At 55.2% G+C, this 25,521-nt stretch overlaps 7 protein-coding genes across 7 annotated transcripts; 3 read left to right on the top strand and 4 right to left on the bottom strand.

Annotated features, from left to right (window-relative positions):
* Positions 1–426: 426 nt before the first annotated feature.
* CORC01_12527 (CDC24 Calponin) lies at positions 427–3,686 on the bottom strand (the record flags this gene model as incomplete). Its single annotated transcript, XM_022624147.1, has 4 exons — positions 427–1,916; positions 1,972–2,158; positions 2,221–3,006; positions 3,105–3,686. The coding sequence occupies 4 exons, from the start codon at positions 3,684–3,686 to the stop codon at positions 427–429; spliced, it is 3,045 nt and encodes a 1,014-aa protein (XP_022469352.1).
* A 363-nt stretch (positions 3,687–4,049) lies between these two features.
* Positions 4,050–4,481, bottom strand: CORC01_12526 (uncharacterized protein; the record flags this gene model as incomplete). Its single annotated transcript, XM_022624146.1, has 1 exon — positions 4,050–4,481. A coding segment is annotated over one exon (432 nt), but the record flags the coding sequence as incomplete, so codon positions are not given.
* Positions 4,482–11,953: 7,472 nt separating this feature from the next.
* CORC01_12525 (WD domain-containing protein) lies at positions 11,954–15,228 on the top strand (the record flags this gene model as incomplete). Its single annotated transcript, XM_022624145.1, has 2 exons — positions 11,954–12,254; positions 12,368–15,228. Coding segments are annotated over 2 exons (3,162 nt in total), but the record flags the coding sequence as incomplete, so codon positions are not given.
* Positions 15,229–15,537: 309 nt separating this feature from the next.
* CORC01_12524 (Snf7 family protein) lies at positions 15,538–16,176 on the bottom strand (the record flags this gene model as incomplete). The annotated part of the gene is made up of 1 exon (XM_022624144.1): positions 15,538–16,176. The coding sequence occupies one exon, from the start codon at positions 16,174–16,176 to the stop codon at positions 15,538–15,540; it is 639 nt and encodes a 212-aa protein (XP_022469349.1).
* Positions 16,177–17,220: 1,044 nt separating this feature from the next.
* On the top strand, positions 17,221–19,403 carry CORC01_12523 (nonselective cation channel; the record flags this gene model as incomplete). Its single annotated transcript, XM_022624143.1, has 4 exons — positions 17,221–17,414; positions 17,483–17,511; positions 17,567–17,668; positions 17,722–19,403. The coding sequence occupies 4 exons, from the start codon at positions 17,221–17,223 to the stop codon at positions 19,401–19,403; spliced, it is 2,007 nt and encodes a 668-aa protein (XP_022469348.1).
* Positions 19,404–19,502: 99 nt separating this feature from the next.
* Positions 19,503–20,204, bottom strand: CORC01_12522 (YesU protein; the record flags this gene model as incomplete). Its single annotated transcript, XM_022624142.1, has 1 exon — positions 19,503–20,204. One exon carries the CDS (start codon positions 20,202–20,204, stop codon positions 19,503–19,505), a length of 702 nt encoding a protein of 233 aa, XP_022469347.1.
* Positions 20,205–22,064: 1,860 nt separating this feature from the next.
* Positions 22,065–22,685, top strand: CORC01_12521 (uncharacterized protein; the record flags this gene model as incomplete). The annotated part of the gene is made up of 1 exon (XM_022624141.1): positions 22,065–22,685. One exon carries the CDS (start codon positions 22,065–22,067, stop codon positions 22,683–22,685), a length of 621 nt encoding a protein of 206 aa, XP_022469346.1.
* Positions 22,686–25,521: the final 2,836 nt, after the last annotated feature.

Raw genomic sequence — 25,521 nt, 5'->3', positions numbered from 1 at the left:
GAGCTCAAGAGTGGCATATGCAAGTCACGTCCAGGGTCGCCAATGGTAGTTTGGTGTAAAGTATTTCCAAAAAGAGGAAGGAGCGTGTCGGTGAATGAGTGCCTTTGGACACGAACCCGTCGTAGGGGATCGTGTCTTGTGAGCAGGAAATGTGGTCATGATGATGGAACCGTCTAAATTCTCATGCGCGAGTCCGGATGCTTCCTAATCGCAAATGGCTGCCGCTGCGAACCCCGTGATGTATGGTAGTCTAGCAGCCACGTGCTTGTTGATGCGATGCTGAGAGGTATAGAAATGAGGTAAAACAATCTGCTCCGGACGCCTTGTATGCAAATAAATGCCCCCCGGTGGGTATATGGGTATGATGCGCCTGGGAAAGTCCCAAAGTTTTCCCAAAAGACCTACTTCGATATAGAAATGAGGCGCTCAGGCCGTATCCCCAACGCAGAACAGCTCGATTTCGCCGACTCCTCCCGGCGCAGTAGCGCGAGCTCCCTCACGCCACTCGATAAAGGCGATTTGAATGTCGTCATCACTAGCAATCGTGACAAAGTCGCCATCTTCGTCCTGGTATCGCAGCTTGAGCATGCCTTTGCTGATGCTACTGTTGGTGAATCGTGCAAGCTTGGCGTCGATTCGGTCAATCAGAGACTGATACGTGATGTTGAACGCAACAACCAGGGTAACGTAATTGCCGCTGTCGACAAAGTTTACCTTGACCTTTAATTGCGTAGGAATCGGCAGGTCCGGGCTGGCGAGCGGGTTCGACTGAGACCCGCTAATCCCGCCAGTGCCAAGTGGGGGAGATAACATCGCGTTCATAGATGCAGCCGCGTCGATGCTGAGCTGCCGGTCGTGTACAGAGTTTGGCGTTCCCTGGCGCGGGTAAATTGGCTGAGCTGGAAACTGTGACATGGTGCCGCCATAACTTCCAGACTGCTGGTGCCCATACTGGCGTTCTCGCTGAGCGCCAGGGCTCTGCGTGTTTGATCTAATAGGAACGTCATTTACCCTGGGCGAGCCGGTTTGTGACCGCGGGATGTTCTGGTCGTGAGCTGGGTGCAGGTGCGCCGGGATGCCAGGCACCGCCGGAACGGGAGTGCCGCCTTGAGTGCGACGGATGTTTCCTGGGGCGTTGATGTCAGGAGTGCTGTACGATCTGCTGCGCTGCTGCTGTGCCGCACTCTGGCTGTTGGAAGCCATTGCCGGCAGAGATGGTCCGCGGGGATTTCTGTGCTGGGATGACCCATCCCGTGAGGGAGCTCGAGGCATCGCGGGGGCCGTGTATCTCTGGTTAGGGTCCTCCCATCCCGGCTGAGGGGTTAGAGACTTGGGGAATTGGTATCCCGGATTAGGGAATATGTTGCTCGCAGTGCTCGTACGTGAGGAAGCCGGGGACTCGGCTACGGGCGAGAAGTAAGAGTCGCCGCCTCGAGCCCCAGGCGATGAAGCGCCCGGAGCAGGGACCTGAGTCGTAAGGCTGAGAGGCGCAGGTGCTTGTGGGAGGGGGAATCGAGGTGGTGGAGCCCTCACTATACCGGTGAGGCTCTCGCCAGTTGCGGCGCGTTGTCGCAGGCTTGTGCTCGATGCATTGCGAGGCAACATGCTGCCTCCTGTAGACTGCGTCGGCATTGGAAACTGGGCAGGGGCAGAAGCGGGTGGCCAGAGTTCCTCGTCGTCATCATCGTCTTGCTGGTTAAGATATGGATTCTCGAGCTTGCCAGCGTTTTCGCGGGTCCAGGCGAAGTCGGGCGCTGCCTGGTCGGGACTCGTGGCAGATTTGTTGGGCGTGTTCTCCTTACGTTGCGCCTCGAGGGCTACTGCCCATTTCTTCATCTGCTCCTCGTTTGTGTACTTGATCATGAAATTCTCCACGCCCGGGTCACCTTTCCACCAGATTTGGACGATGTAGGATCCTGTAGGTTGGTTAGCACCGCGAGTCGACAAGGAAAGGGATACTCTACTGCTTACCAGGCTTCGCGAGGGAGACGATGTCGGTGACATTCGTCATGAAAATCCTGCCCTTCAACTGGAGTCTCGCATTCTTATTCCTAATCTTGGGCCCGGTCGACCTAGTCTTGTCCTTCTTATCCCTGCTCTTGTTCGCCGATATTTCCTTGCAGCAAAGCAGGATGCATTCAAAGAGATAAATTTCGTACTACAAAAATCAGTGTTTGATCCCGGTGGGTTTGCCTGTTCAAATTTTTTTGGAAAACTTACGTCCTTTTCTTGTTCGCTCTTCCCTGTGACGACAGTGTAAACGCCGTGCATGAGCAACCTGCCGAATTGCTCCACACGATGGTTCTTCCAGTCATCCACACGGTTTCGCAGGTCGTCCAAAGCCTCGTCCAAGAGATCGCGATTGACTTCTTCGTTGGCCTTGGAGAGAACTTGTTCCGCGGCCTCGATACCGGCTGCCAGATCGGCCTTGATTTCCTCGTCTTCACTCTTTTTCATCAGATCCTTCAGTAGAAGAGGGTATTTGACGAGTCGCTGCATGGGCTTAAGGAGGAAGCCGTCCAAGGTGTTGAAGTCTGCGGCCACGGGATGCCCACTAGCCTTGATCTGGTCAAAGACTTGGTTGGCCACTTGGGCCGCCTTTCGCTGGTTAGCAATGAAGGGCCGGTAAATGTCGAATGCATCCTCATATGTGACGAATGGAGCACCCCAATGCTGTACGCTCTTGGGCATGGAATTTGTCGTCTCTACGCGGATCAGGAACCGGCGCTGAAAATCCAGGATAGCGTTGATATTGAGGAATATTTGATGAATGGTGTCGCCCGTAATAATTCCCTTGGTCTCCAAACTACTCTTGAGGTCGTAGAGGTTCTCCAAATCTTGAACGTATTTGCGCTCCGTATCAACCAGTTCCTTCACGATATGATCCCGGTAGCTCAGCTTGGAGCCTGGTTCCATAGGGAGGTCGTCTTCGGGGTAAGGCTGGAGCTGTAACAGGAGCCCTCGTTGCTCAGCGATGTCGAGGACGTAGTTGACGACTTGGGTAGTCTACGAAGAGGTCAGATTAAGTTTTTTTAGTGTGGAGGGTTGATGGGGATTGGAGGCCGAGGTCGCCATGGCGGAGGGGTAGCAGCTGTTTCGCATACCTTTACAAAACCGGTCGTGTCATTTCCTAGGACGTCGCTAATGACGAAGCATTCCGCCGACGATATACCCAAGTCCTTGAGACACGCCTGGATGAATTTGAAGAGGGCAATTTTTGCCTTTTTGCTGTCGCTTGCACTGGCATTTGCGCCTTCTATCTCGAGGGGCTTTTCGGGTTGCAGGGCATTGTAGATGTCGAGGAGCGGGTGACCCGTGCGGAACAGGGCCCACAGCGATTCGACGGGGTCGTTGGGGTCGAGCTCTTGCAGATAGGGGTCGAAGCCAGGCACCAGTGATAATCGCTGCTTCAACGACATGCAGATCTGATAGAGGGATCGTGAGGCATCGGCCTTTTGGTTGATGATGTTGGCTGTGGCCTGAACGGGACCGCCATTTTGCGGGGGCGTCACCGTGGATGCGCTCTGGAAGGATGCGAGGGAGCCGGAGGAGGATGTGTATGTTGTCGAGCCGGAAAGCTGGCTGGCGCGGGGCGCATTACTCATGGTATTGGGTAGGCCGCCAATTCCGTTGGATTGCTGGAATACAGGAGCCGTGTTTGTTCTGAGGAGAGGAGCATGAGCCATGACGTCCTAACCCATCCGGTGAATGGAGGGGAGAGGAAGTAAGGATGCGATAGACGACGACGAGGACAGTCGGGAATCGTGCGAGGGCCGAGGGGCGAGGCGGTGGAGGGCCTATGAGGCGACTTTCTTGTTCTAAGTCGAAGACAGGGTCACTTCATTCGGCACCGGGGTTCTCGAGAGTCGGTCTGGCCGGGTGGGCTCCGGATCAGGAGTATCGGTGGTAGGGCGGAGAAGCGACAATCTAGCGGTCACAGTGGGCGCCGGGAAGGTTCTCGTAGGAGATGGACGTCGTCGGAGAAGGGTGTGTTTGTTCTGCGAGGGCGAAATTGAGAACAAGGGATTTGAGCAATGGGCGTTCGAACTCTAGTACTTTCCCCCCCTGTGGTGATCGGGTGGCCCCCTCAGTGTATTTGCTAGGCTTGGAGCAGCGGATGGAAAGGAGGAATAGGTATCTCTCGTGTGTGCGTGTGCGAGAGAAGAGAGAGAGTGTGTGCGTGACAGAAGTGCCGGCGCCGACAGTCGGTGGAGGAGGGAGGTTGGGCTGGTCGGGCGGGTCTGTTTTCGAGTCGACGAGTCGAAGTTGCGGAGCGGTGCGGAGCGATGCGGGCTATCGGGGCGAAACGAGTTGCCTTTCTGACCCCTGTTCGGTCCTTGATCCTTCTTTGGTGTCGCTAGTGGTGGGCGGTAGCGTGTATCTCGAACAGCCTTCGTGGGCCAAGACGTCTTGCGAAATAGACGTCGTTCAGATGTGTCGAGTGAGGAGTGTGGCCAGCAGACAATTGCTATTCCAGGTTGGAGTTGTCGCTGAATTTGGGAATGCTGTTGCAGGACGCAGGCTGATGCAGTTGGCGTGCATGAGGGTGTGTCTTGATTCGACCTGGAGGGGGGAGGGGGGCTGGGTTAGGTACGGCAGGGGAGAGGAAGTAAAGCAAAAGTAAAGGGTAAGGCGAGGCACAGGCAAAGGCAAAAGCAGAGAGGGAGAGGACAGGAGAGAGTGATACAGAGGGACAGAGTACGGATAGGTACTCCGTACGGAAGCGCCTGAGATGGACGGGGCTTGGAAGGGTCAGGCCAGCCAGGTCGGGTTTCCAGTTCCCAGTTCCCAGCTCCAGTCGCAATCCAATGTGGTCCAGTGTCTCGCCGCCCGTGCTCTGCTTATTGCCTGGGGCCCTAGAGTTAGGTAGAGGCAGCACGAGCAGGGGGGTGATGGTGGGTGGATGGATGGATAGACATGTGTGTGTGAGTGGGATGGGTTGGGCTGAGGTCTGAGGATGACAGATTCGGGTCCATGTCCATTTGGGGGGGCTGCTGAAGCCCACCTCAGTGAAGGCTGAATAGAGACTTACTATGGTAGTGACAAGCAGAGAGGGAAGGAGAGAAAGCGGCGGCCTCAGGTTATCCGCATTGATCTGATGGAGGGTTTGGGCGTTTCAAATGAGCGGGTGATTGCGCTAGGCCCGATCGGGCTTGGCCTCCCGTCGCAGTGGCCGGATTCACGTCTCCCATTGATTGAAGGTGCCCTCGTGGTGCACGCGAGGTACGTACCGCGATCCCATCAGGCGCAAGTCAAGCCGCGACAGATGGAATGGATTATGGGGGCATTTTGGGGGCATTTTGAGAAGGGCGTCACTGGCAAGGGAAAGCTCCATCATCAGTTTGGCGATACTTGCATCTGTATATCGTCACGGGCACAGCGACCTTGGACACTTTAGATCCTTGGGTCGCCGGTCAAGACGACAAGGAGTGCGCGAGTCTCGAGGACAGAGGAGGGAGGGCACTCGGACTGGCAAAGGGGAGGGAGGGAGGGCACGAGGCAGAAGAACACAAGACTTGATTCTACCTCGCCGGCACTGCATTGTTCGAGAAGGTCCATGGAACAAAGATAGGGGAAGGGAGGGGCAGGCCAGGGGTGGGCAGAGGTGAAGTAGGGGACGCCGACTTGGCTGCTCCTACACTCGAGAGAAGCACATGCAGAGCGGCAGCGAGATGGGGTCTTTGCTTTGAAGAGGAGGGACGGATATAACAACTACATTTGATTACGGATACTTGGCAGATGCTCCCTTCTGCCCGTCCCGTGTCCCGCATCCCGCGTCCTTTCTCTGACGGCTGTCATCGTTTATGCTCTGAATGGCGAGCATAGAGGAAACGGGCCTTTTCTGGCATCGCTGCTCCTGTACATACCTTACCTAGGTGCGCTACGGATACCATGCTAGGTTTGAACTGATTGCATTGCCAGTGCCTAGCACCCACTTGAGCCTCTTGTTGGTGATGATAACAGAGAACCTGTAACCTTGAGCCAACATCACGACGACAGGTAGAGACTCTGACACTAACATGCGTCTGCAAGGTACTCGTTGCACGACATGCCTGCCGGGCCCTTGGTTCACCCCCGCTGTATCCGTACAAATCAATAGATCCATGGTTGCGCTGGACAATGAGCCGACTGCCCACTTGCTCCAAATCCCTCAGACCACTGGCATCCGACATGATTTGTGTTGCTCAGTCAGAATCAGTCAGAGACTCAGGGATGCAACAAGAGATGACGGTTTCCTTTGGCCTGTTGGGTTCATGTTCCGCTCTGCGACCCTCTCTGCGGCTCAGTGGATGATGAAGTGCGTTGAGTGAGTCGGGTTGCTCGAGAGGTGATTAAGGGTAGCTGAGCACCTCAGATAGGTACCTTAAGGTACCCCAAATGCCTACCAAAACATGAAGCCCGGTCCTTCCTCCCCGCCTGATAAGCGACCACGGCTTAGGTAAAGCACCGACCTCTCTTCCGATAAGACACCCAGGGAAGAGGCGTGGAAAAAGGGTTCCATCTTGCACCTCATGGCCGGGCCACATCCTCCTTAACCCCTCCATCCAAAGGCGTCCCAGTCCTCGGTGATGCTGCACAATGCCTACTCCGAGGTTCGCATTCGACATCTACAATACCACAGCAGTCATTGCTATATCAGTCACGACCCTGGCAAACCCCGACCAACCTGCATTGACAACAGCCGTCGCAGTCGAAGTCGCGATCATAGTCGCAGTCACAGTCCATCGGGGTTGGCCTTTCTCCAACATTGAAACTAACGATGCGCCAGGCGCCTCCAAGCACAGCCATCCGGTCGTGTCTGCAGTCTTCGGGCCTTGCACCCTTTTTCCCGCTGTCTGTCATGCTGCACGTAACCCAGGGCGTCTTCTCTTAGCAGACATTGGCCTTGTCTTGCGCTGCCGGCTGCTAGGAACTATACAAACCCTTGATCCCTTTGCTCGCCAACATCCATATGCTGAGCTGCCCGTCAGCACTCTAAGCCGCCCGCCCGACCGACCGACCGACAGACAGACAGACACACAAACACACACACACACACATACACACACACACAGACGATATCGGTGGAGGGGTTCTCAGACAAGCGCATGAGCATCTTCCATCCATCTGTTGTTTCGATGCTCCATTGCAGGAAACTACCCTGCTGTCGCGCCGCAGACAGGACATGCGCCGTGCAGCCTCACCATGCCATCCTAGTCTCTTCTGACTCTGCCAGTGTGCCTCTTCAGGGTCTCATTGATCTGCGCGCTGCCACTGAGGACGACGTCAGTCTGTCTGGGCATACGGCTACCGACCGCCCGTTGAAGGGCATACCGTCATGTCTAGCTCAATTGCCAAACCTAATTCCCCACGAACCAAGTCCTGGCTGGGCAGTCAATCCAGAACCGCGGATCAGTCCCGGTAAGCCACCCTTCATGGGCTGACCAAAACACGTCAACGATGTTGAAACACCCTCTTCATGCATCTAGTAGGCTGGCCCATAAGGCCCAGGAAACAACGGGAGCCTCACATGACCATTTTTGGGTGGGATCTATTCGACGACTCGACCAACGCCTTGCAACGATTTACCGACAGGGGCCATGACGGACAGGAAGGCGAGCGGAATCCACTCCGTACAAAGGGCGTCCCAGGCAAGTGTCTCCTCCACCCTTCGCGATGCGCTGCCGTGTGCTTCAGGTTGTCTCTCTAGCTTTGTTGTATGGGCTGTCGACACCAGGCGTGGCGCTCGTTCCTGTTGTTTCCCATTCGTATGTCCTGCAAAAAAGGGATGCCTATGCAAGCCTGGTATCACGGTCGGCCACCTCAGCCCCCCCAGGCTTGGCGGCTTCAACGGTGCGTCTCACTCTCGATCTAGGCGGCCCAGGCTGCGGCGGTTGTGCGAGCTGTTGGGAGCGAGAGGCGTTTTCGGTGGCTCAACGATGAACACCGGATCCGTCTCAAGACGGCATGGTCGAGACTCGGCGGCCGCTGGGGAGCTCAAGACCGATGCGATGCGCCTGAGCTGCACAGTTGGTCCCTTTCGCTGTTTAGCAGACGCCCGACGAAGAGAATGGCGAACAGCCGTAGCATCTGGTCTTTTCTTTTCCCATTGTCTGTCTTCTGTTTGAGGACGAGGCGTTATAAAGACATCTGGGAATCTGTGACAGCCGAAGATTTCCCCAATGACCTTTGCGGTGGATGCCAAGATGTCAACATTGGGCTGAGGCTCACAAAGGACGGACCAACTGGGCATAGTCCATCGGGACAAATCACTCGTGCATGCACCTTCGCGGCCCATTCCTCAAATGGGAGGACCGTAGGAATGGTGGTGGATACAGGCAAAAGCCGAAGTACCCCGGAAAATCAATTTAGGCGGGTGGTTGAATCATTGGGCGGGCTGGCGGTGGTCGGGGGTTTTTCAGTCTAAGGTATTCTGATTGTCCATCGTCGCTGACAGGCATATCATTCTGAGCGATGGAACCCGCGCCCATCGACCACGACTTCTCCTCTCATCAGGTATAATGCCTTGACTCGTCGGGCTCAGAGAAACAACCTGATTGACCACACGCCCCAGTGATCTTATGCGCGACTCGATGCGCCGGCAATGACACACGCCTGCACTCACACGAGCAATGTCGCGAGCAAGGCGGCGCATAGGGAGGAGAGAACAACGTCATATCTTGTTCACAGAGAAGTAATCCGAGAGGGGAGTCCCGGGCTAACCTACAGAAGATGCGAGCGCCCAAGAAACCTAACCGGAGTTGTTATTATGTTATTTTTTCCTCTTCAGAGAAGTTCGGCTCCGGACAGCGCGCGCCAATAGATTTTTGTGCGACATGATCGCCCGCTGGCAGAGTGAAGCGATGGGGAAGGTTCTTGAAGGCAACTCTTGCTTCCTGATTGGGGTCCCTTGCCATGTACTATGCCGTTCCCGCCGGCTCTACCTCGCCATGCACCTGTCAGGAGAGCCCTCCATACAGGACGGATGGGGATCCCTCGTGTTTGGTGAGCAGTGCAAAGTAGAATGGTGGTGCCCGGAGGCTCAAGGGGAGAGGCGGAAGTGTGCTCCTCTCCCCGCCGGCTTTCAATATGTATTCGCACAGTAGCCCCGAGAATTGGCTCTTGCCGATGGAGAAGGGGAAAAGGGAAAACTATTGATGAGGGCGAAAAGGTTCGCTGCCGCTGATCTGCGCCTTACACGTGTCAGTGACAGGTGTGCGCGACTTACCCTCTCACGTGCGTCCCTTTTTTGCCTCTTTAGACAGCTGCTCTTGAGCGTAAGGGGGCCCTTGGAGGTGAATGGCGAGGAATGGCGATATGACTTGTGTTGTTTACTCTTTTGAATCGGTTGAGTGGCTGATTATGAGCGAGTGAATCGGCATTGGCATTTGTGGGGGGGGGGGGGGGGCCCCCGGGGGGGGGGGGCCCAAGGAGGACAAACCCAAAATAGCAAAACGAAAAACGGAAAGAGATCGCCCAGGGCCGGGACCCTGGTTACCCCCAACTTCTTCAAGGGCACAAACCAACCCAGCGAGCCCGGGGGGGGGGGGGGGGCACCGGCGGTGATGGGAGCCAAGATGCACAGAACCAACATGAGCAAAGAAGAAAGCGAAGAGCTAGCGCCGAGTCTCGGCACATGATCAGCCATACATCTTGCGACGGACCAAACCAGCCTAGGTAGCCCGGTGGATGGTGATGGCAATGATGATGGTTGCTTCATTTCAAGTTGGTTGAGACACCTATGTGAGGTAAGATGAGATGAGATGAGTCCAGGTTCAACTTTGATCTTGATACAGTGTGCATCTGCGAGATCTAGATATGGGCTCCCTGAGCATCACAACTCCATCTCAGATGCTAGGTAGTAAGATCTCTACGTTTGAGCTTGGCTCGTGTGGGATGCACAAATGCAGGACAAACCGTTGGTCGGCAGCGGGAGTGCTAACTCTGGACAAACACAGACAGAAGACACGCCACACTTTTTGCCCAATCCAGGATTTCCCCATGACTTTTGCGAGACATGTGGACTTTTTGGCTCGAGTTTCCTGCTTCTCTGCGGGACACATTGTGGCACTCCACCCTGGGATGCAAGCAACCCCCCCGCCCCCCCATTTTGCCACTCATGACACCAGTTTGCTGGTCGTGTACCGTATTTTGTGCATTGGGCAGGGTGGCAGGCAAAAGGCAAGAGGCAAGAGGTAAGAGGTAAAAGACAAAAGGCAAAGCGGGAGGGACCGTTGGAGGAGCGAAAGGTGAGACTTGGAGACGATGTGGCGTGAGAGTCTCCAGTTTGAGGGGACGGTTGTTGCAATGGACCACTTGCCTCGGTATAGTCCCGCAAGTTCTTTTCTCTACCGGAGCGGTCAACGGATGAAGTGTGCGGCAGCGGCCTCGGAGCATGCCCTGACCGCAACATCAAATGCCGTGATGCTGACTAAAGTACGTACGGAAACACATATACCCTCGGGGGAGGAATGGAGGATAGGAAGTGGAATGCGGGCGGTGGACGGGGGGCATGGCGGCACACTCCCGCGGCCGGTGGTCGCTCCGCATTGTTTGTTGGGTCCCTTGTTTTGCGATTTGCGACTTGCGACTTGCTTTGCCTGCTGCTCCTTGCCTACTCGGTCCTTTGCGTGTCATTCGCGGGTCCACATCCTCCTTCTATCATAGTGGGCAGCTGGGATACTTGGAGGAAAAGAGAGGATCCTGCCACGCCTGCATTGGCGCATGGGAGAACTTTGAAAACGTTGGAGGTGGGAAGCGTGGGAATCATGGTCTTGGACTGAGGATGGGGGGAGGGCGAGGGGATGAGGGCATAAGGTGCGATGAGTGAGTACTGATCAATTGCTATCAGGTCAATCGATGGCTATAGTTCCGACAGAGGAGGGAGGTTGACATGGCAATGAAAGCCAGCCGTGAGAGCTGGATCCCATTGAGGTTGATCCCCTTAAGCCAGTAAAACCGGGAAGCAACACCCTCGTCCTGTGTATCCGTAATACTAATAGAATAGAAGAGAACAGGGAAAGGTGATAATCGCCGGACCCGTCCATCGTCTCCATTGTCCCCATCTCATCCCGCCACCTCCGCCCGCTGTCTCCCAAATCCCCAAACTCCTTTGCAACCGTCGGTATCCGTACGGAGAATTGTGTTTTTTTCTGGCATTTGTTAGCCATTGGGCCTGCTCGTTCTCCCAGTGCAACCAGCTCACAGTCAGCTTGCAGCTTGCTGTTCCGTCGTTTCCCCGGCGTGCCTCCTCTCGCCCACTTGCCCAGGTTGACGTTTGACGGTTGTTGGTTGACGCCAATGGGAAAAAAACAGGCTTTCCAGGCTGCAACCGTAACTGACTCCCGTCCATCCCCGCCCACTTGGTGTCCCTAAGCTTCTCCTTACCGCCCGCCCGCCGCGTGCCGCCGCCGCCGCATCTCGCCTTCCGCTGCCTTGCCTTGCCTTGCCTCGCCTCGCCTTACCTCACCTCACCTTGCTCACCTGTGCCGTACCTTACGCTTACGGTCCCCTCTCACGGAATCTCTACAACCAACAACCGCCAAGCGCACCACCCGCCCCCGGCCAACATCCAGACGTCCAAACATTCAACATCATCCCACAACCCTCCCCAATCCAACTCTCAATCGCAACAAACAATTTCCCTTGTCCCCGACTCAGTCCCATCTCATCTCTTTGCCTTGCTTCGTTGTTGCCTCCACACTTTCAGCATCCACGCCACGACCATTCCTTGCTTTATTCTCGGATGCGACAACACCAAGACATCATTCTACATTACCATTGCATCGCCACCAAAACTTGACCCCCATCAAAGAAACCGTAGCCACCTTGCATCACGTCGCCTGGAGGCCCTACTGGATATCAGTCCGCCCTCGGTCTCATTCACCTGCTCCTCCCGCTGCATCCTCTCGACGACAACGTCAGCCACGACGGCCGCATCACGAAGCATCCATAGAAACCAATCGACCGTAGTCCGCCTCGCGATCGAGTACGAGCCTCTCCTGCCCCTCGCCCGCATGGCCCGCGACTGCGCTTACTAGTAGAGACGAGCTGTACACACCGAATCTCGCGCGCGACATCTCCATATCCGCATGACATACTCTCGCCTGACATGGCTGCCTTTAACTCACAACAACCCGACGAGGGCTACTCGGAAGACCCTCTGAACCCTAGCTTCAGCGGCGCCCAGGATGTCTCGGCCTCTCGCCCACCCGCAGACCTGCCCACCTGGCTCGCCCAACACCTCCCCGGCCTGTCTGCCTCCGCCAAGACCGGTATGTTTACCTTGCCCCTCCACTCCGATACGGCAGCAGAAGCAGCCATCTGCGCTGCTCAACCACCCCCCCCCTCTGCAACCAACTGACATGTCCCTTTGTCGAATGAACAGAGCTTGCCATAGCCCTTCTCGACCAGCTACCGACCTCCGCCGTTGTCGAAATCGTCCAACGTCTACACCCTCGCATGTACATCAACTTTGTCCATTACTTGCCCACGGAAGTCTGCTTAAAGGTTCTCGGATATCTCGATCCCATCTCCCTCATCAACGTCGCCAAGGCCTGCCACGCCTGGCACGAGCTGGCCCTCGACCGCAAGCTATGGGAGAAGCTCTACCATATGGAGGGCTGGAAGGCTGTTTACTCTGAAGTTCAGAAATGGGAAGAGGATGCGAACAAACCCCAGAACCAATCCGCCAGCTCCCTCCACAGGGTTCGATCATCCGAAGACGGACACACGCACAAGAAGCGCGCGATATCGGAAGACAATGACCTCGAGATGACTGACGCCGGAGCCTCGATCGTTAGGGAAGACTCTATGAACTCGATCATGGGTAACAGCATCTTTGGCAGCCCTGCCTCATCATTCGGGTTCTCTCGGAGTTCAGCTACGCCGCAACATGGAGAGATGGATCTAGACCGGTCGGCTTCGGGGTCCAAGAGTCGGAGCGTGGAGAGAAACTTTGGCCACGACCTCAAAGGTAAGGGTAAAGCGTCGCCCATGCTGCGGGCGGCTCTCGTCAAGGAAGACTCGTTGCCGCCCATGATCCCCGCCGACGCGCCGGGAATTGCGCAGTCGACGCTCTGGTCTTGGGACGCACCCAGCCAACGGTATAGGCTCGACTGGAAGTATCTGTACACGATGCGGCGCCGCCTGGAGCAGCACTGGGAGCTCGGAAAGTTCTCCAACTTTCAGCTGCCCCACCCGGATCATCCCCACGAAGGCCACCAAGAGTGCATCTACAGTCTGCAGTTCGACAGCGAATACCTAGTCAGTGGTAGTCGTGATAAGACGCTTCGTATCTGGAGCTTGCACACCCAGCGATTGCTGAGGCCACCCCTGGAAGGACATACCGGATCCGTTCTTTGTTTGCAGTTCGACGCGGACAAGGACGAAGACTTGATTGTCTCTGGAAGCAGTGACTCCAACGTCATTCTGTGGAAATTTTCAACGGGACAGATGATTCAGAGACTCAAAAACGCGCACTCTGAGTCCGTGCTCAACATCAAGTTTGACAAGAGGATTTTGGTTACCTGCTCAAAGGACAAGACGATCAAGATTTTCAACCGCCGGCCGCTCAAGTACGGTGATCCGGGTTATGGCGACAGCGATATTGTCTTTAACGCCCCGAAACGTCTAAGAGACTACGGTTACGGTAACCCCATGGATGACCTGCCAATCAAGCCGGCGTATACCTTGATAGGTTCCCTGGACGGCCATGGCGCCGCCGTCAATGCCGTTCAGATTTGCGACAACGAGGTGGTCTCAGCCAGCGGCGACAGAAACATCAAGGTCTGGGACTGGACCAAACAGGTGTGTATCCGGACAGTCGTTGGCCATAGCAAGGGCATTGCCTGTGTGCAGTACGACGGTCGGAGGATTGTTAGTGGCAGCAGTGACAATGAGGTCAAGGTGTTTGATAGGTTCACGGGTCTCGAGGTCGCCAGCTTGCGCGCGCACACTAACCTTGTGCGAACGGTTCAGGCTGGCTTCGGCGACCTTCCTTATAGCGCTGAAGAGGATAAGGCCGAGGCCAAGAGGATCGACGAGATCTACTTTAAGGCGGTGGCTGATGGAGTCGTCAGCCCCTTTAGCGACCATGGCAGCCGCCGGGGTCGAGCCCAGGCCCGTAACGCGGGCAGTCAACGACCGGAGGACATTACAGCCTACGGAGCCATCCTGCCCCCCGGCGGCGGCGGTGGCAAGTACGCTCGTATCGTGTCTGGCTCATACGATCAGAGTATCATCATCTGGCGCCGTGACAAGGAGGGCGTGTGGAAGGACACGCAACATCTGCGGCAAGAGGATGGAGCGGCAGCGGCCCAGAGTCAAGCTCAAGCTGCGGCGAGGGCGGCCTCGCAGGCTACCGCACAAGCGATGCTGGCAAACATGGGGCAAGGCTCGCCGTCGACGGCCCGCGGCGCTCGTGAATCTTCCTCATCTACCGGATCCCCTAGGACGACGGTCGATGCTCCCATTATTGCCACGATCACGCCCGAGTCGGCCCTGGCCTTTATGAACCTAATCGACACGGTTGTGCCTCAGGGACCGACCCAGCTGCGTCAGGTTTTGCACAGCTACCCGACGATGTTGGTATACAACGCACACATCCAGGCCGCAATCGGCAGAGAACCAAACCCGCGGATCAGAGCCGACCTCCGCAACGTCCTCAATGCTGCCCTGCTGGAAACGCAGCTTAACCAATCTCGCCGGCTTGTGGCAAATCGCGAAGCGCAAACTATCGACCCACCAGAACTGCCACCAATGAATGGATTTGCCCCGGTGGAAGCCCGCCCCCGACAGATTCACGCGGCCTCTCTGGTCACAGCCCAGATGCAAGCTACCCGGCAGCAACAGCTTCTACAACGACAAGCTGCCGCCGCCGCCGCCGCTACACCCGCCGCCGGCCCTGCAACGCCTCAGGTGCAGGGACATTTGCATATTCAAGGACAAGGACAAGGACATGGGCAGGACCAGGATCAAGAACAAGCGCAGCCAACGCAGCCGGGAGCGCCCGTCCAGACCCAGGCGACGCCGGTGCCGGTACAAGGCGCGCAGAATCCTGTGCCCGACGCGGCGCACCACCCGCACATTGCCACCGGAGACAACGGCCCGGCGAGGGTGTTCAAATTGCAATACGATGCCCGCAGGATCATTTGTTGTAGTCAGACGAGTGTCATTGTGGGCTGGGACTTTTGCAACAACGACCCGGAACTGGAGGAGGTTGCGCGATTCTTTGGGACAGTGGAGTAGAGGCGGATGAGTGTTGGCCAAGGAGTAGCAATAATAGTAGAAGCAGCATCACTGGCATAGCGTATTGAATCGGGAGGGGGAGGGGCTCATTGGATTTTTCTCATTGGGGAGAATAGGAGTTTCGGACAGCAAGAAGTGAATTCGAGTTGTGAACACGCATAACCACCCGTCTGTACCTGGCGCCTATAATCAAGTGGATATGATGTATGCCATTACGCCGCGAAACAAATTCCCCAGAAACCCGCCACCACTCCTTTTCTCTCGTCTTCGTCTCCTTTCCCACATGAGACTCACTTGACGGCAAGCTTCTTAGCCAGCAGCCTCCTTGAGCTTGGCACCCTCCTTGGCCGGCTCCTCATCCACAAACTCGGGCAACTCATCCTGCAGAAAACTCGGCAGGCCAGCCCCCATGTCCGGCTCCAACTCCGCCTCCATCCCCAGCGCCTCGAGCTCAGCATCCAGCTCGGCCTCGTCCACGTCCTCGGGGACATCGTACGATCGCGCAAGGCTCTCCTGGATATCATTCCCAATGTCCATCAAATCCGCCATCTCATCCTGCAGCCTCTCAATCTTGTCGATATCCACCTTGCCGTACTGTTTCTTGAGTTCCTTGTTGGTCGTCTTGAGCGCGTCGACGGTGGCCATGGTATTCTTGAGGTTATCCTGCATGGTCTGCGCCTGCTCCATGTTCCAGACCTGGGACTGGAGCTGGTCGCGCTGGGACTCGTACATTTTGCGGCGCTGGAGGACCTTGAGGGCTTTTTGCTTGATGGCGGATTTGCCGGGGCCGTCGCGCATTTTGGCGAGTTTTTGTTGGTACGTGTTGAGCTCTGCCGTGAGGGCGGAGAGTTTGACGTCGATGGAGGAGATGCGGTCGTCAATGTTTGTGATTGCGCTGTTGAGGGTTGGTTTTGGGCCCTTTGGGGCTGTGCCAAAGAGGCGGTTCATTTTCTGGGCGTTCGGACGTTCTCAATAGTTGCGAAAATGGTTCTTGGGAGAAGAGACCGGTGGTTGGTGGTGAGGAGGGTTGTGTTGTTGGTGTTTTGGGATCGTGCCTTATTGTGGGTGTTGCCTGGATGACGTTGCGTGGTGATGGAGCTGCTGCGGCGGCGGAGGTTATCGATAGGAACCCCCCGCGGTCGGGATAGTGGTCATAGCCTCACAGGTGAGCTGGACCAGGACTGAATTTGCGGAATAATGTACAGCCGAAAGCCGAAAAAGCCGAGCTCCCCTTTTTTCGCACCGGAGTGGATCCCGAATTTGCGATCCCGAAATGCCCCCTTTTGTCATTTCCGACTTGGCGGAGGCACAGGTCAAGCCCAGACATCTACTCTTCGTTATCTCTCGAGATGCCAAGTTATCCTTTGGCCAGCTCGTGACTTTGAACAATTATCAGAGTCGCGCTCCAGAGCTATGTTTATTATTCGCGAGTGATTGAACCTGGATGCTACTGTGCCTCTCCCCTTACCTTCAGCTTAGTAGTAAGCCTTGATGACTCGGACGCAATCCTCCCTGTTGAATAAGTACCCAGCTCGAGGCTCTCAAACTTCACCTATTGCTTCTCAGTCTAGAAAAGTACCGTCGTCACAACAGTTATATACAACAAATGCTTAGTGTTTGGCTGCCCTGCCAGGGGTTACTGATTGAGCGCGTGCGCAGCTAGTCGCAGTTACATAATGATTTCCTCCCCTCCCGAATCCCGGGCATCGTGGCGGTGTCTTGTAATGAATAGCCAAGATCCCATGACTAAAAACAGGGCCCTGTTAACCCCCAGTTGTTCCGTGTTCCTTTTTAAGGGGGACGATTTGTCAGTGGACATACAGGCCAGGTACCCGTTTCGACGACCCTTCTTCCTTTGAATTCGTGCCGCCTTCATCTGCCTCTTGACCAATCTCTTCATGTGTTCCATAGCAAAAGTGAATGTATTTGCGACGCAGGCGGACAAAGACGATCTGTGAAAAGCCGGGAATGAGACGGTCGCCGACGGAGGAGATGGCGGAGGAGGCAAAGCTCTGGACGGGCCGGCAGCGGTGCCGCGGTGAAGAGGAGGAGGACGACGAAGGCCCGGGTGCCGCTGGGGGCTCAGAGACTGAGGCCTGCCTTGGTGATGATGATGATGATAATGTTGAGAAGCCCGGGGTGCCGTCTTCGGTCTCTGAGCTGCCCATCTATGTGTCGATGCATCGGTATGTCCATCATACCTCTAGATATCTCAAGATGTAACTGGGTATCAAAGTACTGATTGTGAGAGTAGCGTGCGCCGGCTCATCAACGCAAGTATAGGTGAGAGAATCATCTCAGATGGTAAGAAGACCTATAGACTGATACTTTGATCTAGATGATCCCTACACACTCGGTCAGTTGTGTGAACCAAGGATGAACGTTCTTATTGTCCGACCTCTGGTCGAGCGCCTGTATCATCCCCAAGATATCACTATCGGTACATCAATCCCCATCTCACCAATATGATATCATCGCTGACACCCGAGCCAGTCTACTGCCTCCTGGCCAACCGCCTCTACTTCCTTCGCCAACGAGCAACCTCGGTCCACCAACCCGTCAACATAGCCCGCGCGACGCTCTGCGAGCTGGTAGCAACCCGGGTCCTCCGCCGCTTCCACGAGGCAAGCCCGGGCTCCGCGGGTCTCCTGTTCCTCTCGCGCCTCCTCGTCGGCGGCTTCGACCCCTTCGAGGGCGCCCCCGAAGCCGTCGAGTTCGAGGGCCGCCGGCAGTGGGCCCCGCAAGAGCGCGGCGGCCTCGAGCGCAAGCTCACCGCCCTCGAGCTGGCCATCCTCTCCGAGAGCAAGACCTTCATCTCCTCTCCGGGTTGCCAGCGCGTCGTCAACGCCGTCTACGAGGGCCGCGTCGTCTACACGCCCCTCTCCTTTGTCGACATACTCCCGGACCACTTCGAGTACCGCCCCATCTCCCTCTATGACCCGCGGAAAGCGCCCCTCCTGAATCACTACCGTCTCATCGTCCCGCGCTCCCGCAACTCCATCGAGTTCGTCCAGTTCCTCATCCTCATGGCCCTCTACTTCCTCGCCATGCTCTACCGCCGTAGCAGCAACGAGGTCTTTGAGTTCCTCTTCTGCATCTACGCCGCCGGCTGGGTCCTCGACGAGTTCGCCGCCGTGGCGGAGCACGGCTGGGAGGTCCACGCGCAGAACCTCTGGTCCTGGCTCGACGTCACCTTTTCCGTAATCTACGCCGCCTACGTCCTCGCGCGCGTCTACGACGTCGGGGCGGGCCACTTCCCCGACGGTCACGGCCTGCACATCCTCCCGCTCGCCGCGCCGATCCTCCTCACTCGCGTCGCCTTCAACATCGCCCCCGACAATATTGTCCTCATTTCCCTGCACGCCATGATGAAGGACTTTTTGTTGCTCTCCTTCCTCGCGTGCTGGTGCTTCATGGGCTTCCTCCTCGCGCTGCAGTGGCTCATCGACTCCAACGACAACCCCAACGCGACGCCCTCGTGGTTCGCTATCGGCAAGTGGATGCTCTGGATCTGGTTCGGCCTCGACGGTACCGGGATCGAGGAGTCGACGCAGTTCCACATCGTCCTCGGCCCGGCTCTCATGGTGGGCTTCGCCTTCCTCGGCAACACGCTGTTCCTGACCATCCTTGTCGCCGTGCTGACAAACACCTTTTCCAACATCATTGCCGACGAGGCGGCCGAGGTGCGCTTCCGCCGCGCCGTGCTGACGTTTGAGGGCGTCAAGAGCGATGCCATTTTCGCGTACCCGCCGCCCTTTAACATCTTTGCGCTCGCGACGCTGCTGCCGTTGAGGTTCGTCGTGTCGGCCGAGACGTTTCACAGGGTCAATGTCGCGCTGATCCGCGCGCTGAATTTGCCGACGTTGCTGCTCATCAGCCTGTATGAGAGGCGGCAGTTCTCGCGGCGGATGAGGAAGACGATGATGGGTGGTAGTGGCGGCCGCCGGAGTTTCTTGGGGTGGCAGCTTTCGGGGTTTTCGCCGCATGGTGACATCCAGGCCGTGTTTGATACGGCGCCGCCGCCGGACGTGGCTGATTTGATCGAGGAGCTGGACAAGCTTGGTGAGGAGGGGTCAGTGACGAGCGAGGTTCTGCCAAAGTTGTCGGTTGATCTGGGTCGGCCTATTCGATGGAGATCAAGGTTACGGAACGGGGTTCAGGAGCATGATGACTGAAGAGAAATGCAGGTGGAAGAAATGCAGCCGCGGTGGCGGAGGGTAATTATCTATTAGATCAAGGTATAGTACTACATGTCCAAGTCCATCATCGTCGTCTCAAAGCTTCCACACCCGGAGGTTACGATATCTCGCGACGAGCGGCTGCATCTGTCTGAACCCGATCCTTCCGTCGCGGATGATGGGACCCGTAGACTTGTCGTCATAAAACTCAAAGATGGACAAGTCATTGATACGGAACTTGACCTCCCGCTTGTCCTTTACCACTTCAATCTTGTAAAACGCACCAGCGGCGTCGGGGACGGGGGGCAGAGGGTCCGCGCCTTGGGAGACGAGGTGGAAGCCGGGCGACTTGCGCAGGTTCGCCAGGTGGAACGCCCTCTCCTCAGGCCACCGCCTGCGGAAGTAGGACGCGTGCAGGGTGCGGATATCAGAGGAGTGGTACTGCGGATAACTCCCGTTTCTGGGTTTCAAGGCAGGGTCGAAGATGGACCCCTTGCCATCGTCGGCGACGGTGGCGGCGCCGAAGAAGAACATGGCCAGGCCGGGCTCGTTGCGCGGGGAGAACTCCCAGGTGATGCGGATGCCGTCAGGGAAGACCTCGGGAACCCAGTAGACGAAGTAGTCGTCCGGGTTGCCGCCGCCCGAGAGCTCAATTGTGTCGTTGACGGCTGCTACGTTGAGGGGCCCCTCTGCGACCCACGTTGCAACGTCGGCGGTCGAATTGAGGGGATTGCTGTATAGGAGGGTCTCTGCCATTATCGATGTTGCGAGGGCGAGGAGTGCGGTGAGGCTCCGCATGGTGGGTGATGAGGGTGAGGCGGAGGGGATTTTGGGTTGGGGGGGTTGAGAATGTGGTGTGGTGGTGACCTCGGCGGAGACTTGAAGGGAGTGCTCTCAATGGAGGAGACTATGGTGTTAGCAGAGGTTACATCTTGCTGGAGCTTGAGTGGATAGACGAGACGTTTTCTAGCTGCGGGAGGTCAGTCACATCGTCCTCAGCGCGTCAGTAAGTTTCCATCTTGGAGCGGAGTGATGCTGCACCGAGATTCCCGAGTCCGGGGACTTCCCCCGGGAGTGGAGAACGGGGGAGGTTGACAGGTACGCCGAGCTAAACTGAGAGGGGCAAGTCCCTGTCCGCGTTGAAAGTCGCGCAATGTTGCCATCTGTAAGTCGAAAGGTGTGCTGAATATGAATCCCAGGCGTTCACGTTGAACAGAAATTTGGGCCGTTGAGCCCTGCGCTGTTTCCAGGGGATATCCAAATTGCTCATTTCATGTCGCTTCTTCAGCCCTGTATCACGCAACTTTGACCCAGTCAGAACCCCCGGAAGTGGAATTGTAGGTTGGAAACCTGTGTCGGCTATGAGATCCCTAGTCACGTCGTGCTCGGGATCTGGGTTCCCATACTTTAAGTCGACATTCACGAAGTCTTTGCGGTTTGGTTGCCAAGAGCGCATAGTTTCCACCAATTGAGAGAGTGGAGATCAGCGTTGCATTCGGTACCTGATGAGCCTAAATAACCGATTCAAACGACGCGGAATTTGCGAAGGTTATTTCGACGGATAATTGGCAATGCTCATGTCAGAGGTAGGCTTCATCTGAACTCTGAAGAGCTGATTGACTATCGTGACGTTGGAGAGCCGCACGTTATGACGCCGGGGCGAGGTTGGCCCATTCGGATATTTCTGGTGCCTAAATTCATAAATCTTTTTATACTCACTGTTGGATTGCGCATGGTCATCATGAGTAATTTCTCAAGCTTCCTTGTTGATGGATGGAAATTGTGTCAGCAGTCAAAGGATACTACTTCATTAGTGGCCCTACTATATGCACTTGGGATTCTTCCCTCCGATTCATTTTCCTTGCGTCATTATCCCCTTCACTTCGCTCAAACTCCCGAACTGTCAAGAGCAATTTCTTTGAAGAAAACCCGGGATGAAGACGACATCACTTACGGGAAAATCGGAGAGTTGCAGTAAAGGTCTGCACTGTAGTAGGCCAGTCATCTTCTTTCGAGTTTCCCACAGGACGTGACAACCATCTTTTTCTGAACATCAGGTTTCTGAAAGACTGAAGGGGGGAAAAGAAAGTATGATATGGGGAAGTAGAATCGTAAATCCGTTATTTCTGATAACCTGCTGCTAGGTTACTCGTCCCGACTTTCTGGAACCCTAAGTAAGGCTCTTCTCAATTCCACCATGAATGGAGCCCGGAAGGACCAAAAATGGACCCCGACGATGCCAATGGAGCCCGAGGTCTCGGAGCTGAGCCGGAGGGCCCCCACTTCGGAACGCCTTGTGACTCTCGTCTACTTTACCTAGATTAAACGACGAGGCTTCTGGAGCATTGTCACTGGAGATCATCCCGGGAGCCTCCTCCGCCATCGGACTAGTGTACCCATGACACTGACGGAGACCTCAACAATGCCCAGTCTCGCTTTGCCCAGAAATCCCACTATGCGAGATTTTTTCCACAACTCCTCGTACGATTCGTCCAATGGTGATTTTTAGGCAGCAGCGATGAAGCCAATATCTTACAGCCTTCTTTCCCGGCACCCCCGCGGGTTGCGTTGAGCGATGATCGATCTATGAAACACTCAAAGCCTTTACTGATCTAGATACACTCGTACTTTTTTACACAATCTCGCTCCGCCGGCAAAATGGCCCCCGCCTGGCTCGAAAAGTTCATCGTCCGCGTGGACGCAACCCCGGACAAACGCCGCAGCGAAGAGACGCCTGGTCTGGAGATACACTACGCCGCGCTTGAAAACCACCGCCGCGTCCTCGGCGTCAAGAGCGACAAGGCACCACGCTACGAAGTAAAACGGCAAGCCGTCCTCGGGGCCTGGGGAGATAAGTGCCATGTTGCATCACCAGCGGATGGAGGCCAGGAAATAGCCATCATCGATTTCCATGCGGTACCTCCTCACACCGAGATTCAAATTTTACGAAATGGACGCAAGATCAACATCAAAACGAATGAGGGACACTACGAGACCAGCGAATTTGGTCGCTTGCACTGGAAGGCGACGGGTATGGAGGCCTATGGCCGGGCGTCGTGGGAGCTGAGGGATGCTTCGGAACTGGTCTTGTCGGTCACGATTGACGATCACCAAGTGAATGGAATCATCAGTGTCTGGAAGAAAGATCTCGACCCGGAGACTGTCGAGGAGCTTGTGATAGTCGGTCTTTCCAAGATTGAGGAGTACAGAAGAATGATGCGGAATGCTAAGAAAGCCACTGTAGGCGTCGCTGCCAATGCGACGTGGTTGGCGCTGTAGCAAGGCATATCGATAGCAATTGCATCTTATCAATCTCTTGGTGACGTGATGAATTCTTGGGAATAAACACGACAGTCCTTAGCTCCTCTATTGGGGGATGTTCGTTCTTGGACGAATGGTATCATAAGCACCTTCCTGCGTTGTGCGTTCCCCAAAACTTATAAAAGCGTGATACTAGACTTATGTAAAGAACCAGACTCACTTTTATCGCAATATAGGCATTCGTAAAGATTTCAATGCTCTGTCTTCATAGATGTTGATGACTTTTTGCGGCGTTGACAGACTTGACAGGCCGTCTATGAGATATTATAGATTCTTCTGGGACCTGTCAACTATGAGATCCAAGAGAAATAGGATTCAAGTCTCATTTTTCATTTGATGGAGTTCGTAATATCCCGGAAGTAATACATGTACCTACCCCTCTACTTTATCAAGCAAAGTGTCATTCGGGCCTTAAATAAATTGGTTTGTTAGCTACCACATCAAGTTGACTTTCAAAGTCTGCCAACCATTTTACCGGAACGAACTTGCCCTGTCTCTCGTTGCGCTTCTTGCATGTGTTCAGGGGGGTTCTAAGGCACTTTGTTTTATTTTAACAATCTTCTGGATTGAATATTATGAAGCTTTATAATAGGGAGTATCGAGAGCTCGATTCTTTTTTCCTTCTCAAGGGTTTCTTGACCAGATGAATGACTGGAATGGTTGTGCTTCTTGCCACAAGTGTCCAATATGATACCGTCCAAGTTCCACACTGCCTGGGTAATTGAAAGTAAAATGCGAAGTCGTGAGGAGAGTCGAGCCCTGTGACGAAAGCGCAGCAACAGAACAACATGGACTTTGGGGTTGACGACAAGCTTTGTCAACCTCGTTTAGTCATATTCAACTAAATTAACTTACTTCTCTTAGCTCTCGTCACTCTTTGGAAAACGCTGTTGCCTGGGGCTGAGTATTGAAGCGGATACCAAATTAAAGTATATTAGATACAAGGGAAGGTACACATTCCATCCCTAGCAGAAACAAGTCTCCGTAATGAACGACTGAACGTTTTTCGGGATCTTAGACTTTTAAAGCAATGCCGAACAGGACACACCTCAAGACTCTAGCACTCTCCCTAAAGAAAACGCTGATTGGACACGATGGGATATCTCTTTGGAGGCCATGTTCGTAACTTACCCAATCGCCATAGAGAGAACACTTGGCTTACAAAGGCTTTCATACCCGTAAAATTGGCATCTTGGGTGGCCTGCGAAACTTCCAGGCTTCCGATTTTCTCTCACAAATTGACCCTTCCAAAGTTTCCATCGCTCTAGCCATCAGGCCTCTATCCTCACACCACAGCCGCCTTGACCCTCTTTTGCAAAAGAAGAGAGCCCTTCCAGCCCTACAGGCTCCAAAATCCATTCCCTTGCACCTTCTCGGAAGTGCCGTTAGCCGACGCAGTTCCAGAAGCAAAATAATGGGGAAAGGTCAAGAGAGAGAAAGACAGAGATAGTAAATAGCCCGGTCCGGACTCGTTCTAGCTTGGAATGGAGGGCGGGGCGTGTGCGCTGGGCTTTCCAAGAAATTCCAGATGGCGTTTCCGTTGCTCGGAACCCGAGTCCGTGCCGGGATGGCGATCCTTCGAGCTGCTGAAATGGCAGAATAGGGGTTCGGGGGAAAGAGGAAGTGGATTCGAGCATGGCGAGCGTAAACATAACCTTTCGAGGTGTAGCACGTCTGCCTTCATCAGCAGAAATCCTTTCCATCGTAAATATGACGGGCAGTTTTCAAAGGATCAACAGCGCGATCCTCTTGTGTTCGTGGTTCACAGGCTTGAAGATGACCATGACGGCAACCGTACCGTCTGGTAGGACCTTCATCAATGCCCGCGAATCCATCCAACAACGGAGCCCCCACGCACACGGACGCTCGAGAGCACGGATACCCGTGGTTCTATTGGCAAAAAGGCGCTATGCTAAGAGAAGGAGAACGATACTCGCACACCCTCACTGCATGCAGCCTTAGAGCTGGGTATTCCCACGGCCACCAAGCCAAACGACTACAATAAGAGGCCCTTGGAGGTTTGGGATACCCAACACAACCCCCTAGCGGAAGGAATACATCAGGGACATGGAGAAATACCTTGTAGGCACAGAAGCCCAAGCCGGCAGGTAAGAAACCCCGTACGCCAGAAGCACCAGCACCTATCTTAGCAAGCATAACATCATACCCCCTCCCCTCCCCCCTTCGCTTACAGCGGCATCGTGACAGGCCAGACTCGTCTTACGACGTGCGTTCTTTTCCCATTCCCACTCCCCTACAAGCGTAGGATTGCGCCAGTGCCAGCTCATCGTCGGTCGAACATGGCATGGGCAAATTAGGTAGCGAGCATGCACTCACTGGAGCGGAGGTTCCGCTGGTTAGCTGGCGTAGGAGTATCAACATGCTGGCCGCTGCTGCGCCTCCCCGACCAACACTAACACTAAGAGCAACACATCCATCCGCTGGGTGTAGCACAGAGGATCCCCAATCGATGTCAACATCACTGAGCTCCAGGGGTTTGATGTGCCATTCTGCCCCCAATATTGGAGAACCGGCAATGATTTAGGGGAACAGGACGGGAGTGACTCGCTAAGAAGTGTGGGCTGGCTTCTCAGCTGGATATCAACGATGGCATGGCACAAATTTAGGCTGCTAGTTTTCGCGGGGCGAGCTTGGCTTTCTGGGATGGTTGTGAGCATACACACAAACATGAATATGCAGGGAAGACGGAAAATTATCTCTTTTGCCGCGCTTGGTCTGCTCCCGGATGTGGAAGTGTCTCTTCGAGATCAAAACCCGATTTCGAACACGTAGA

Source organism: Colletotrichum orchidophilum (assembly GCF_001831195.1).
Source record: "Colletotrichum orchidophilum strain IMI 309357 chromosome Unknown Scaffold_156.1, whole genome shotgun sequence".
NCBI classification, from domain to species: Eukaryota; Fungi; Ascomycota; class Sordariomycetes; order Glomerellales; family Glomerellaceae; genus Colletotrichum; species Colletotrichum orchidophilum.
The sequence above is the reverse complement of the archived record's forward strand: the minus strand, read 5'-3'. Positions and strand labels throughout refer to the sequence as shown.